Source organism: Phascolarctos cinereus, unplaced genomic scaffold, assembly GCF_003287225.1.
Source record: "Phascolarctos cinereus isolate Bilbo 61053 unplaced genomic scaffold, phaCin_HiC Scaffold_9;HRSCAF=440, whole genome shotgun sequence".
Classification (NCBI taxonomy): Eukaryota; Metazoa; Chordata; class Mammalia; order Diprotodontia; family Phascolarctidae; genus Phascolarctos; species Phascolarctos cinereus.
Genome location: NW_027556402.1, coordinates 170,493,445 through 170,509,635, shown reverse-complemented (window position 1 = coordinate 170,509,635; position 16,191 = coordinate 170,493,445). Strand labels below are relative to the sequence as shown.

The 16,191-nt window shown below is 36.4% G+C and overlaps 1 protein-coding gene across 2 annotated transcripts in view; it reads left to right on the top strand.

Moving 5' to 3' along the window:
* STIM2 (stromal interaction molecule 2) overlaps positions 1–16,191 on the top strand; it is a 178,821-nt gene that overhangs the window by 147,221 nt on the left and 15,409 nt on the right. For both annotated transcript variants that reach the window (XM_020992232.2, XM_020992223.2), the window contains exon 7: positions 874–1,051. In XM_020992232.2, coding sequence (XP_020847891.1) covers positions 874–1,051 — 178 coding nt within the window. The remainder of the gene's footprint in view (positions 1–873; positions 1,052–16,191) is intronic.

Below are 16,191 nucleotides of genomic sequence, written 5' to 3'. Positions count from 1 at the left end.
ACTCTTCTTTGTCCTTGAAATATGACCCAGAAGTGAGTACAAACAGTGGAATTGCCAAGCAGTGTCCAGTCCTGTGTCCAGTGCTAGGACAGGAGTCCTCTGTAATCTCTTTCTGATCAGTTGCCCAGTCCCCAAACCATCTCTAGCTTGAGAGCTCTTGAAGCTACTGTTACTCTGTTGCCACCATCTAGTCCCATTACTTACTGGTCCTTAATCCACATGGACTCTGAGTCAGCCTCAACTGTGATGTCACAGATCTCTGTCTCCAGTCTTCCAAGTTGTCTTGGTTTGGAAGAATTTCTCACTCTGACCCTTTGTTGACTCTGCCACTCCAGAATTTGACTTGAGCCATTGTTTTGAAGTTGTCTGGAGAGGCAGTGTTGGGCGAGCTCAGCTCACTGATTTCTCTCCTTTACCATCTTGGCTCTGCCCCCAGAAGTAGATTCATATAGAATGTTAGGTTATATGAAAGTTTTATTTCATATTCTAGGATATCATGGATTTATTAATATATTCCAAAGATAATTTTCAAAATATTCAATAAATTAAAAAACAAATTCAGGAATATTGGAAAAACCAAATTTTGGAGAAAATATAGAGTTTCATTAATTTTATTACATTTAGGTACATTGTGAATTTCTTTACATGCTCCATTTGTTTAAGAGAACATTTGTACTCCTTTAGCTCAAGAAATCAAATTAACCTTAAGTAGGGTTCTTGCAGCTTTTATAAACTTGAGTTAACATTTTGTTAAAAGTGCTATAATTTGCCTTTGAAACATTTAGCCTATAACTTCTTATGATTAATTTTTTAGAATATAAAATTTTCAACATTTTAATGAAGTTTTTTCTTTCTTATTTATTCTGCTGTAAGGCTTGAAAAGGCACAAGAAGAAAATAGAAATGTTGCTGTGGAAAAGCAAAATTTGGAGCGCAAAATGATGGATGAAATTAATTATGCCAAGGAGGAGGCTTGTCGGCTGAGAGAACTACGGGAGGGAGCTGAATGTGAATTGAGTAGACGCCAATATGCAGAGCAGGAATTGGAACAGGTATTTAATTTCCCTTTTATGACATATGTATGTATCATATATATATGTCCTGTTGGATTTTGCTATATTTATACATAATTTTGTGTTTATAGCATACTGATACCACACGGATTTTCCAGTGACAGATAAAGCTCAATAATGAGGCAAATTATTATTTGGAGCAATATCTAGTCAGTAACATAATCATAAACATAACATGTTCATCCATTCACCTTTTAAATCTCCTTCCACTGAAACATTTTGATGATGATTCTTTTCTCATAAGTCATGATGAATAGAATTATAATCTCCAATCAATTATCTCCTGTGTGTTTGCCTATCTAGCTATCCATTTATTCACTTATTTATTTATTTTGATTTCTAGGAGATAGTCATTTTAAAATGGTCCATGTGGAAATTTTCTGCAAAGACACAGGTCTCCACTATGTACCAGTTCTTGAATATCAAGATGTAGCTTAAAAAAAGATTTAATATGCCCTTAAGTTTTAGCATCACTAAAAACAATTTAACTTGCTTTAAAAGTAAATGTGTTTTATATATAAAAATATCCACAGCTTTTCACAGCTAAGCTTTATAAAAAATTTATGACATCTAAAGGTTGTCTCTCAACATATTCATTCTCTCAAAGAAATTGCATTTGAATGCAAGTATTTCGGCATTGCACACCAGGCCTGGAGGAAAGGAGATATTTTCGTAGCTTAAATTATTAGCAAATAATCTTCGTGCTTGTTTTATTTATTTATTTTTAAAGCTTCCACACCCACCTTTTAAGCCAGGAACCATGAGCTATAAGAGGATAAGGAGAGAATCCTATGTTGAATATTTTCTTTTACAAATTAAAAGTTTGTTAAACTTAATGAGATCTTCTTTAATATTTATAATTCTATATTTTAAAAGGATTTTCTCAACAGTACATTTTCTACCAAGCAGATGATAATTTATAATTTTTGTTAGTTTATATACTTACCTTTGTAATACCTTGTTAAAATTAAATATACAGCTTTACTTTTTTTTGAGCAGTTTTATCAGCTGTATTTAAACTGAGCTGTGTTGCTATTTAATGTTCATTCAACAAGTCTTTTTTTCAATGTTTTTGATCTTTTGGGTTTTTTTGCACTGAATTTGATATATCCCCACTTATCCCCACACCTACTGAAAGAGAAAAAAAAGTAATTTAACCAAACCAACCAACATATTTGCCATTTTTGACAGTATGTCTTGCATGTTATATCCATAGTCCTCTACCTCTTCAAAGAGTGATGAGAGATACATTTTTTTTTCAATTTTTCTCTAGGACCAAGTTTTGTCATTATAATTATACAACATTCAGTTTCTTTCATTTTTTCCATTCTCATTGTTTTTATTATGTAGATTATTTTTATAGATCTGTTCACATCACTGTCTCAAGTGTGTCTCCCCATGTGTCTCTCAGTTCTTTGTGCTTTTTTATTTCTAAGGAGAATGTATATTCTTTAGCAGTCTCATTTAGAAGATATAAGGTTTTTTAGCTGTAGTTTCTCCTGAATTTTTTTTAATGCTGTATTTGCTTTTTCGTGTGTCTTTCTGTTAGATTTATCCAAAACTGAGAGAGGATCATTGAAACCTCCAGCTGCTCTTGTATTACTGTCTGTCTTCTTGTAGTTCAGTTTTTTTAAAAATTCATTTAGATGCTAAGGTACTTGTAGCACATAAGTTTAATAATGATATTAATTTGTTGTCTGTGATTCCTTTCAGTATAATTTAGTTGCTTCCTTTATCCCCTTTTATGTTGTGAATGTTTGTTTTTACATTGTTTGATAATGTGATTGTAATTCCTGCTTTTTGAATTCACTTATTTTGGATTAATCTGTTGATAGTAATTTTTTCCCAGTCTGTTGTTTTTATTCTCTCTGTGTGTGTGTGTGTGTGTGTGTGTATTTTTTTAAATGTGTTTCTTGTAGTCAAAATTGTGAAGTTTTTTCTTATCCAAACTTTCTTTTTTAGTTTATTAGATTGTTTTTTCTTTCTTTTTTTGGTAATTTTTTTAATTCACTTTAATCTTAAATACATAATAAGAAAAGAAAAAAAGAATATTGCCATGTACACAGCAGAACGTAAGAGAGGATTCAGTACAAAACAATACACTTCCATTTCAAGAAAACCTATATAATAAATACTACTCATTGTTTTCAAAGCTACCCAGCTTTTCTTTTCTTCCTTGTAGGTTTTCTTCTCTGCTGTACAGTTTTTACTTTATTCCTACCATCCCCCCAAGAAGGCTACAATTAAAAGTGGGTACATACAGAGATTTCTATAGACATACACATGTACACTCATATACATATATGTACTAGGCATATTTCTACTTTTCATCTCTTTCTCTGAAGGTAGTGTCTTCCTTCATAAATCCAAATTTTGCCCTGTTTTTTCTAAATCAACCAGCTCATCATTTCCCACGTCACAGCAATGTTCTGCACAATCACATCCTTTTTGAGAGATTGTCTATGAAAGTTTTTTCCCCAAATTTTCTGCATTCCCTTGTATTCCTGGCTACATTGGTTTTATTAATACAAGAAAATCTTAATTTAAAATAATCAAAATTATCCATTTTGTACTTCAACAGTGTCTCACCTTATGATACATTTTAAGGTCGAATACTACTGAATCTGCTTCCTTTACATCTTTTTTTGCCCTGGTTTCCTTAAAATTCTTGACCTTTTGTCCTTCCAAATGAACTTTGTTTTCAATTTTTTCTAACTCAGTAAGATAATTTTTTCGTAATTTAATTGGGATGGCATTGAATAAATAGATTAATTAGGTAAAATTGTTATTTTTTTTTTATTATATTGGCTTTATCTACCCATGAACAATAAATTTTACTCCAGTTATCTAGCTCTGGCCTTATTTGTATAAAAAAGTGCTTTGTATTTATGATCGTATAGTTCCTTTGTCTGTCTTGGCAGGTATGCTCTCAGGTATTTTATACTGTCTGATAATTTTAAATTGTCTAAAACAATATTAAATAATATTGCTGATACATAGTGTAGCTTCCCTATTTTTCTATTTTGATTACATGTATTTTAGCTTTAATTTTGTCTGAGATCATGATTACTATCCTTGCTTTTTTTTTTACATAATAAATTCTATTCCTGCCCTTTATTTTATCTTTGTGTATATCTCTCATTTTTATAGTGTTTCCTAAAAGCAACATATTGTTGAATTCACATTTTTAATCTGCTGTCCATTTCCATCTTATGGGTAAATTAATCCCATTCACATTCTAAGCTATAATTACTTGTTGTATATTTTCCTTCTTCCTATCTTTCCTCATTATCCTTCTTATCCTATTTACCCTATCCTTCCTCACTCTTCTGCTTTACTTCTACCTGCCACCTTGTCCTCTTATTCTTTAACCTATCTACTCCCATAAAAGTCCCTCCTTTATTCCCCCCCCAACCCTATCCCCTTGCCCTCTTATTTCTTTCTGAATGTAGAAGACTTTTATACCCTTCTAGATATACATGTTGTTCCCTCTTTAACCCATTCCTGATGAGAATAAGGTTCCAACATTCCCTGTCTTTCCTGCTGCTGGCTTCTTCTGTATCAGTTCTTCCTTTTATGCCTCATTTGCATGAGATAATTACTCCTTTTTAATCTCTCCCTACACAATATTGAAAAATTACTTTATTATACACAGCTCAGCACAAGCCTTTCTTTCAAACTACCCAAATAATGACAGTCATTGATAACTTTTCCACATATGAGAAGTGTAAACAATTTGACCTTATTGAGTCCCTTATAATTGGTCTTTAATGTGTACCATATATTTTTCTTGGATCTTATAGGTTGAATTTTCCCTTAAGTTCTGCTGTTTTTGTCACAAATACCTGAAAGTCTTTCAGTTCGTTAAATGCCCATTTTATTTTTTCCATTCATGATTATACTTAACTTTGCTGGGTAAGTTGCCTTTGTTTGTAACCTCAGCTCTTTCGTGCTATAAAATCTGGTAGGTCTTGTATAATCCTTATTGTAGCTCTGTGACATTTAAATTGTGGTTTTTTTCCTATTGCTTGCAATATTTTGTCTTTAACCTGGGAACTTTGAAACCTGGCTATGATATTCCTGTAAGTTTTCCTCTTGGGATCTCTTCAGGTGATGATCAGTGAATTTTTTTTCTATATCTGCTTTGCCTTCTTGTTCTAGAACTTCAGCATAATTTTCCTTGGTAATTTCTTGTAGTATTGTATCAAGATTCTTTTTTTGTTGTAATTTTCAGGTGTCCAACTATTATATTATTTCTCTTCGATCTCTTCTCCAGATCAGTTGTTTTTCTGATGAGATGTTTCATATTCTCTTCTATTTTTTTATTCTTTTGATTTTGTTTTATTATTTCTTGGTGTCTTAGAATGTCATTAGCTCCTCCTTGCCCAATTCTAGTTTTCAAGGAATTATTTTACTCCTTAAATTTTTGATTCTCTATTTCAGGTTGTCTGAGTTTCCTTTCATAATTTTCTTGATTTTCTAGGATTGTTCTTATTTTTTTTCTAATTTTTCCCCAATTTTATTTGTTTTTTAAAGTCCTTTTCAAGTTCTTCCAAGAACTCTTTGTGTTTGGGACCATTTGGTGTTTCTCATTGAAAAAGAGAGGCTTTTTTAGCTCCATTATCTTCCTCGATCTTCTTTATCCCCGTAGTAGCTATCTCTGGCTAGGTTCTTTCTCCCTTGCGTACTCATTTTTATTTTTATTTTGTTTTATTTTTAGCAGCTATTCATATAATCAAATTCTAGTCCTGAGATATGGGGAATGACTCGCCAAACCTCAGGTCCTTCTTACTGTTATTTTCTGAGGTCTGTCCTGGGGCCCAACCTTGGGCTCTCCTCTCTACCCCTCAGTCGTGGCTAAGGCCCCCAGGCACCCTGTCCCACAAATAGTCTTGTTCCCAGCTTGTCCCTTGATTGGCTGCAGACTACAGCTGTCCTCTCTGCTCTGGAGCTGAAACCAGGGCCTCTGCTCTCCTGCTAGTGTCCACAGCTGGAAAGGTCCCTGCCCCTCTGCTAACTGCACTCACCAAGTGTGTACTAGCTCCTTCTCCAGGACTCGTCTGATTAGCACAGCTGTGCTTGGCATCCCTCTACAGTGGAAGATCCTTAAACCTCTTTTATTCAGCCTTTGGACCCCCACGCTATTCTCAAGGTGAAAGTTCCTCAGGCTAAGGCTGCCTCTTAACCCAGGTGCTCCCAGGGCTTTTTGTTTCTTGATTCTACAGACTTGGCCTGGAGGTCTTTGCACTTCACTCAGGCTGAACCTCTGCCCCTGGAAGTTGGGTCTTTCCTGGCATTTTCTTAAGTTGTTTTAGGAGGACAACTGCTTTTCTCCAACTTTTGTTTATTTCTGCTGTTTCTGAGGCGATGTTCTGTCTTTTTTTGTGGGAGAGATTTGGAGAGCCAAAAATTTTATAACCTATTCTGTCATCTTCCCAGAATCCTCTCCCAGTTTATCAGATTGTTTAATCCATTCACCCTTGAAGATACAAGGGTTAAGTTTATATTTTCCTCTCTTTGTGTCTAATACTTTTCCCGTGAATTTGGAAGTTTTTCCCTCTTCCTCTGTAAACATAGTACTTTGTCTCTTCAATTATTTTTACTTAATCTACTTCAAGACAACCTTATTTCCCTTTGGCTTTCTTCCCTTCAACCATCCATTGTTTCTCCTTTTCCTAGTTTTGGAGTTACTAACAAGCTAACTTTAATTCCTTTTTCTTTATAACTTTTATTTAGTTATTTAATTTTTCCTCTCAGATAAGTAGTGAAATAAAATCCCTCTTCTTTTCCTTACCTTCAACTTGTATTTTTTTGTTTTGTTTTTTAGAATTTTATTTCCTGTGTCCTTTTCTAAAAAAGGGTTTCTTTCCTCCATTCTCTTTATTATTTCTCTTCCTTTTCTATCTATTCTAGACTTCTGTTCTTTAATTGATGGCCTTTACATTTGTTTTGTCCTTTAGCCTCTGTATTCTTCATGGAGTTAAAGCTTCTATAGTGCCCACCTTGGGTTTCTTTTTCTTTTCTCTTTTTCTTTTCTTTTTAGGCAGTTGGGGTTAAGTGACTTGCCCAGGGTCACACAGCTAGTAAGTGTCAAGTATTTGGTCTGAGGCCGGATTTGAACTCAGGTCCTTCTGACTTCAGGGCCAGTGCTCTATCCACTGCACCACCTAGCTGCCCCATTGGGTTTCTTTTTCTAAATAGTTTGTATGTTGTTGCTTTATAGATTCCGTTCCCTGGCCACCTTTTTCCTGTTGTGATTTACTCTTAGAAATACCACTTCCTGCAGGCTATTGAGAGAGGTTATTCCCCCATGTTAGGAATTTTTCTGTGTCCTTCATTGTGCAGTTTGTTATTAACTTTTGCTCTCTCCATGGTCATTTTTCACCCCATTTGCCATGAAATCTCCTCCCTGGGTCCATGCTCTCCCTCTTTTCTGGGTGTCAGTTGTGCCTCAGAGTCTGTTTCTCCTGACAAGGCAGGATGAATTTGGTGCTAAGAACCAAATCCCTACAGATTATATTTGTTATAATACCCCCATCTCCCTTTATAGAATATCTCTTAGAGATTCCTCTTGAGAACATTGTTTTGTGGGACAACCTCTTCACCCCACTGCAATGAGATTTTTTCCCTTTGTTCCTTTTAATATTTCCCTTTGCCTCCTTGCCTATTCATTCTCCTGTAGATTCTCTTCTTGTTGAGAGATTAGAGGAATTATTATCTCTTCATTGACTTTTGACTTGATTAGTGTACGTCAGGTATTCCCTTCCTCCTCTAACACTCCCCTTTTAGTAATTTAGTCTCTCTAAACCATTGACTCACCTGTTGGTGTTATGTTGTGAGATTTATGATGTTTCAGGCTTATTTCTCCACCCTCACTTCTATTTGTCTTCTGCTTTTACCCTAGTCTCCTTGTGTGTTTTTTGAAAGATATCTCACAATGATCTCCTCATTGTTATTTTGTTTTTGTTATCCTTAGTTGCTGTGTTTGTTTACTTTTTTTGTATTTGTGTTGTCTAGGGTATTTGAAAAGCAAATGATTTGTTCAAGTTTGGTTTTCTTTTTAAGAATGCTTCAAAAGTCTTCGTTTATATTAAACATCCATCTATTTTTTTTTCATTAATGGTTAGTCTCAGTTTACAGGGCACATCACCTTGGGTTACATCCTGAGCTCCTTTACTCTTTGTAATACATTATGGTAGGTGCTGAATAGTCTTGGTGTAATTCACATTTCCTTTCTTTTATATCTGAAGATTGTTCTTCTGTTCCCTCATAGAATTTGTTGTTTGTCATTGGAGATGTTAAATTTAACCAATATGTTTCTTGGAGTGAATGTCATGGGTTTTTTTTTCCCCTAGAAGTGATGTCTAGAGTCATTTAGCTGACACTTTGTTATGTGTGTTTAGAAGTTCTGGTCAGTTTTCTTGTATTATTTCTTGCATAATCGAATTTAGGTTTCCAGCTTGTATTTTTCTGGGAGCCCTCTAATACTGAAGTTGTCTGTCTACATCCTATCTTTGATATCAATGTATTTTAGTTGTATAGAGATCAGGCTTTCTTTTAATATCATCAGGCTATCTTTAAATAATAGCTATTTAAATCTTTTCCAGATTGCGCATTACTTCTTTGTATTTGCATTCCCAATCAGTTATGTCTTTTGTTTCTTTGGTGAGATTTGCCAATTCAAGTTGTTTTGTTTACTAATTATTTCTTCTATGAGGCCATAAATTCTGCTTTTATATTTCTTATTCATCTGTTAAAACATTCGGGAATATCTGACTGTAGTTCCATAACCTCAATGCAATCCCCATGGTTTTCTGTTTTGTCAGGTGTTGATTAATTTTCCTTCCTCTTGCAATATTTATTCATAATTGTCACGCGACTATCTCAGCTCACCACAAGAGCAAGGATCCTATACTACCCTTGAAGGGATAAGACCAGCTTAACCTCCTATCTGGAATGCGCATTGATGAGGAGGGAGACAAGATGGAAGCAACTCCTTTTAATTTTAACAAAGCATTCACTTTAGTAGTAAAGTAACAGGAACTTCTTCTCAAGTCACAATGACCTAGAGCTCATGGTGTGCTAAGGACAGTGTATGCACATCCTGTGCACTTATCTGACTCTAATCACAGATAAACTGCTAATGACCGTTTGGTAACTAAAGGAGTTAAAGATTGTTAAAGATCCATATAATGGAGCACTGAACCAGGCGACCTTTGCTCATAGATCAGCACCCGAGAGGGGCCTCCGCCCATCAGTGAGACCTCATGAACAGCCTGTGGCCCTCTACATCCTTACAGATCCCCAACAATTCCCCCTTTTTGTTTTTGCTGGAGATGGAGCATATGAAGCTCAGTCCCAAAGTCCTTTATCTGATTAGCTATGCACCTGAGCAAACATGGTCCAAAACACAGCATGGCCAGCAATAGCAAACATAATGGCAATAAAGAAGATAATAGAGATATAAACCAAGGCCCAAGGTAATTAAATGGATTACGGATTTTATCTATCCAGTCAAGTATATGTTGGGCAGTTTTATCTGTCATCAAATCCTTATCAGCCACCCTTGCAATATCTTTAGCAATTTCATATAAGTCATCAATATCTACTGCGATAGTAGAATTCCCAAACAGCCCATTTAGACGTCTACGTATTCTTTGCCAATCCCATTGGGATTTATTGTATTTAACATTGGTAAGGCAAATGAATTCATACCTATAATCACATTTCAAATGTGTTCTATATTCTAAAATATCCAATTCATCACCTATTTCGATAATGGTTTCCTTCATTCCCTCAAGTATGTGGTAAAATTCATCATCTGTCCTCTTTTGTGTTTGAAAACCCTTTAATACATTGCGAGCTAATTGATTCATAAAATCAGCTTGAACCATTTCATTTCTTGCGATAGATATAGATTGAGATAAAGATACAGAAGCAGTTATGATAGCTATAAGTGAAACAATTCCTAATACTACACATGAAATATACCTCTTTTTCCTAGCAACTGCTAATTGATTACTTTGGTCTATTATTCCAAAACTATGATCAGAACGTGACTCATACCAATCTTTGCTTTTCACAGGCACCAAGGCAAACTTTTGTTGTGTAATAACAAAAATAATTTGGTCTCTAATCTTGGTTCCTATACATTCAGACACCCTGCAATTAATACAAGTGACATTATATTCCCCTGAATCCACGGCCATTATATTAATATTCTGTGCTCTTCCCCACATAAATGCATGATTACCAGTGAAACAAGCTTGCATTGTCATATTATCATGGACTATCCCTTGCAAATTCATGATGTTTATGGTACCTAAGGCTGCCCACACCTTCCACAACTGATTTTCAACCCCTCTATCATGAAGGGAAACCCACTGAGGAAATGGAAACCCACCAAAAGCCCAAGTATGATTGTTTTTTCTCTAGTATAATTGTGCCAGCATTGTAACGTAAAATTCTTTTGTAACACAACACAATGACATTCTGAAGTATGACAGGATAACCAAGGAGGATACCCTAAGCTCTTGCTAATCGGTGTCACATGATAGCATGGCTTTGAATTACTTGGACGTCTGATAGGTGTGTCATTAACACACTGTGACCCCAAGATGCCCATGTAAGTAACCTTATAAAATTGAAAAAAGACAACAGTATAAGGAGGGGGTGCCGTGTTATTAAACACATACCCATCAAAATGGGTGGTGACATTAAATAATTGTAAACACGTGGAGTTTTTGGTGTCATTGCCTTTTGTAACACAAATAGGTGGCACCAAAGCCACACCAGTAAAGTTCATTTTTACAGTGTGTTGAGACCGGTTCTTAGGTGATATGAAATGAAATTCCTTGCCAAAACCTTGGAGGCATTTCCTTGCAGAATGACCTCAGGTATTGTCTCTCCCCATGTAACTAGTCTGGGCCGTGGTGGTTTTGTCACAAAGGCCCATCATATTGTATTTCCTGTCTCTGCTGCTGCTGTATTCTGTATCCCTGCTGACAATAACGACAAGAGGCACAGCTTGGTTAAAAGTTCTTGTAGTGCCTTCTTCTTATTCTTTCGACTCTTTCAATTCCTGGCTGGCCTGTGTTTTCTTTTCTGCTTGCCTTGTTCCTTCTGAATGGATAATACGGGCATCCTTTGTTCTGACCCAAAGTTCTCCATCACCTGTAAAAATAAGAACAAACCCTTGCCCCCAGGTTAGCGCTTGCCCTGGGCCCTGCCAGACGCTGTCAACGTATTTAGTGGTATCATTAGTACTGTTGTCATTTCATGCCAGATATTTTATTGCAGGAGAGAGATTACAACTATCGAATTTCAAATAATTTATAGTGTAGAGTGCAGTGTGCAATTGATGCCAAGGGGATCCCTTAGCTCCCCCTTTTTGTTTTTGGAGCACCATTTTCAAGGTACGATTGGCACATTCAACTGTGGCCTGACTACGAGGATTATAGGGAAGGCCACTAGTGTGACTAATAGAGAACTCAGTACAAAACTTTTAAAAACCCTGTGAAATATATGCAGGACTATTATCAGTCTTCAAGCATTGAGGTGGGCCAGCGAAGGAAAAACAATGAAGCAAATGATTAATAACATTGCAAACAGCCTCACCCGCTTGAGCAGTAGCAAAAATAAAGCCTGATTAAGTATCAATAGAAATACGAACATATTTTTGTCTTCCAAAAGGAGAATAATGAGTAACATCCATTTGCCAAAAGGTGTTAGGTGTAAGTCCCTCGGGGTTATGGACATCAACATGGAAAGGGGGCTGAAAAGGCACACAAGTAGCACAGCGTTTAACAATTTCACGTGCTTGTGATTTTGTTATGCCACATAAAGTTCTTAAAGACCTAGCAGATACATGTAATTTATTATGACTATTCCTTGCTATTTCCACATTCATTGTTAAAGACTTATCAACAATATCATTACCTTCGAAAATTGGTCCTGGGTCAAGAGTGTGGGAACGAACATGCAAAACATAAAATTTTTCTGTCCTATTCTGTATATTTTGTTGTATATAATTAAGTAACTGATATATATTGTTACCAGTATTTTTTATTATAGCAGTCTTCAGATGTTTTAGAATTCCTTCAACATATTTACTATTTGTGATAATATTCATTGGCTCCTCATATTTTTGAAATGCACAATAGACAACATATAATTCATTCTGTTGTGTGGATATAAAGGGTGTTTCAATCACATGTAGCTCCTTTCTTTGAGGGCACCAGATAGAGGCCCTATTCATCTTAGCGGCATCAGTAAAGACATTAGTCCCGTGTATGGGTTCACCTGCTGTAAGTGTGGGTTGTATACAAGGCCAATTCACAAAGATTGTGTGATATTTAAGGGGTTTTCCATACACAATTTTCAAATTGATATTCATTTACCAGTTAGGTGTGGCTTGTATTGCCATTTCAATTATTTGTTGAGAAAATGGAAGGTATATGACTTCAGGATGTGTACCACATAATGTTAAACACCTGTTGTCAGTTTTATGTATTAAGTCCCCCTATCAAGGCCATATAATTGCTTAATGTGTTTTTTGCTTGAGATGGTAAATATACCCATTCTAAAAGCCTTTATTTCTGATATATTACTGCTGTCGGAGAATTTGGAGTGTTAAATATAGAAGCCTCCACACTTTCATGCCTATCAATCCTGCTTGTGTGTGCTCCAACTACTTGTTCCTGAATATACAACAATGTGTGTTTCACCTCAGGGGTTAGTACCCAGGGTGAATCTAATCGAGGATCACCCCTTAAGGCAATCATACACGGGTATCAATTTATAATTTGGAATATCAGTCTGTGACTGAAGCCACTGTATGTCTCCTATAAGTTTCTGAAAATCATTAAGTGTTTTTAACTTTTGTAGGTCTATTTTTGGAGGATGTAAAACTATTTTTTCTTGAAGTATCTGGTGGCCTAAATATTGATATAGGGGATGTTTTTGAATTTTTTCTGGGGCTATTTGAAGCCCATGACTTTGCAACACATCTTGTGTTTTTTGTAAAATTTCTTCTAACACTTCAGGATTAGGATGAGCACATAAAATGTCATCCATATAATGAATGCAAATTGCTTCAGGAAATTGTTGTCTCATAGGCTGTAACACTTTGGCTACATAATATTGGCACATTGTGGGACTATTTTTCATGCCCTGAGGGAGAACTTTCCATTGATATCTCATATGAGGTTCTTGTATATTGAAACTTGGAACAGAAAATGCAAACCTTTCTTTATCATGTTCATGTAATGGAATAGAATAAAAACAGTCTGCAATATCAACAACCTGTAGGGGCCAGCCTCTAGGAATCATTAGGTGAAGGGAGACCTGGTTGTAAATCTCCCATGGGCTGTAAAGTGTCATTTACTTTTCTTAGATCTGTTAACATTCTTCATTTGCCTGATTTTTTCTTACTAACAAGTACCGGAGAATTCCAAGGACTTGTACTTTCTTCAATATGTCTCTTACTTAATTGTTGTTATATTACTTCTTTTAAGGCAGAGATTTTTTCTTTACTAAGGGGACACTGTTCCACCCATACAGGATCATTAGACTCAATTTAATTGGTGCTATCGGGGTGTACTTTGCCTCAACAGTAGCCTCCACTATAAATTTGTTGTTAAGGCCACTCCTAATTTAGTCAATATATCTCTTCCACAAAGAGTAACAGGCAAACCAGTAACTACATAAGGATGTATAACCCCTGTCTTATCTTCTTTTCTTCAGAAGATAGGTAGAGAAGAAATTTCTGTTTCTTGTTTTCCTCCTATACCTGTCAACTGTTGATAGGCAGGTTGTTTCTGCCAGTGGGGTGGCCAGCAATGTTGTGGTATAACTGTCTTGTCTGCACCTGTATCTAACAACCCTGTAAAGGGTAAGCCATTGAGAAGTATGGTGCACATAGGACGTTCCTGAGAAATAGTAGTTGTAAACAGTGCCTCAGGATTACCTGTTATAGGGGGTTGCCATGGACTGTCCAAAGTGTCTCCTAGTATGTGACTATGAAAAATTATACCTTGAGCAACCCGCTGGCCTTCTTCTATAAAAGCATCCTTATTATTGGTGTTGACAATAGGCACATGTTTCAAAATGCCATCAAAAACCATTGTGGGTGGAATTAATTGTGTATACATGGTGGTGGGTGGAGATATAGTTAAAGCAAAAGTACCTGGTCTCACAAAAGGGGTAGGAAGCACTGGTACTACACAGCATGAATGAGCAGGCAGTTTATAATTACCCATGCTTCTGATGAGAATCACGTCTATTGAGGAGGGGGCCGCATGGCCGCCAGTGTGGCGTATTTGTGTTTCCAATCCTCCTATTCCCTGTTTGTCTCCTCTGTTTGTAATCCTGCCATTCCCCATTGATTCCTGTTTGCTCCCCACGGTTTTTTTTCGGGGTCCTTGGGGCTGGACCCCTGCCCTTGTTTCCCGCATGGTATCTACACTCTGATGCCCAATGTCCTGGTTTTTTATACTTTGGGCATGCAGTAGTGGGCCTATTTGTGCCCCCTGGAGTATTCTTACTTCTACATTCCCTCTTGATATGACCTGGTTTGCCACAATTATAGCGCAGTCTTGTTTTCTGTCTGTCAGAGGGTCTGTTTAGGACTTTTTCCATTCTTTCTGCTAACATATTAATATAAAATGTCTGTGATCCTACTCCCTTACACCTTTGTATCAATTCTTCCAAACTAGCATCCTGTCTTGCTCCTGTCATTGCCCTTTTACAATCCTCATTAGCATTAATTCTGGCTAACTGCTTTAATAGTATGTCTGTTCCTGGGGCTTCTCCCATAGTCCTTTGTATACCTCTCGTCCGTCTACCAAGAAAATCAGTAAAGTCTTCCCCATTCTTTTGCTTTATTTGTGCAAAAGGCGTTTCAGATCCTGGTTCTGGTATTCTTTTCCATGCAGTTAAAACACATGAAGCTATTCTTTCATGTGTTCCAATTGGTAAATGAATTTGTTCTGCATTAGTGGACCATTGTGCTTGACCAAATAATTGTTCATACATGGCTTGAACTTGCGGGCCTGGGGCTAAGCGGAGGGCCGTGGCCTGTTCCGAAAATTCTGCTATCCAAAAGATTGCTTGACCAGGACTCAGCACTGCCCTTGCTATGGCTTTCCAATCATTGGGAGTAAAAATAGTGTATGCCATGTTTTCCAGTTGTAACAATGTATAGGGAGAATTAACTCCATAAGTAACACAAGCCGTTTTCAATTCTTTTATCATTTGTATGTCTACAGGGTCATGTCTCCTTCTCGTCTGCCCTGGATTCTGTGGATCGGGCTCTGTCACAGGATATGTTTGTAAACTCTCTATTCCTTCAAAATCTGATGGTTTATACTGCTTTAATAATTATTGTAAGGGGCTGGTTACACTCCCTTGTTCAGAAACCTTTTCACTTTGTAATGTTCCACAATGCCCACAAGATGGCGCTGTGACTACATGTTTCTTTTATCCTTCCCCTGTTCTTGGGGATTTTTGAAATTCCTTACTGGTGGGATTTTTGAAATTCCTCATGGCACATGGCGGGAGCTTCCTTTGTTCTCACAGCTCCTAAAACTTCCTCATTCTTTGCGCAGCTAATATCCTCCCATGGGGGAGGGGGTTCTGGCCATTCCTCTGTCTGCTCTGTTCTTAATTTGGCTAAATCAGTATATAACCTATAAGTCTGTTCTCTCAGGAGATCCAGCTGTACTATTGTTAGGCGAGCACAGCGAGGAAGTTGTGTGAGTACAGGCAGGGAATTTTCTTTTCTCACCCTGTATTTCAGTTTGCAAACCCATTTTTATAAGATTACAGAAAGCAAATGATTTGTTCAAGTTTGGTTTTCTTTTTAAGAATGCTTCAAAACTCTTCTTTTATATTAAACCGTCCATCTTTTTTTTTTCCATTAATGGTTAGTCTCAGTTTACAGGGCACATCACCTTGGGTTACATCCTGAGCTCCTTTACTCTTCGTAATACATTATGGTAGGTGCTGAATAGTCTTGGTGTAATTCACATTTCCTTTCTTTTATATCTGAAGATTGTTCTTCTGTTCCCTCATAGAATTTGTTGTTTGTCATTGGAGATGTTAAATTTAACCAATATGTT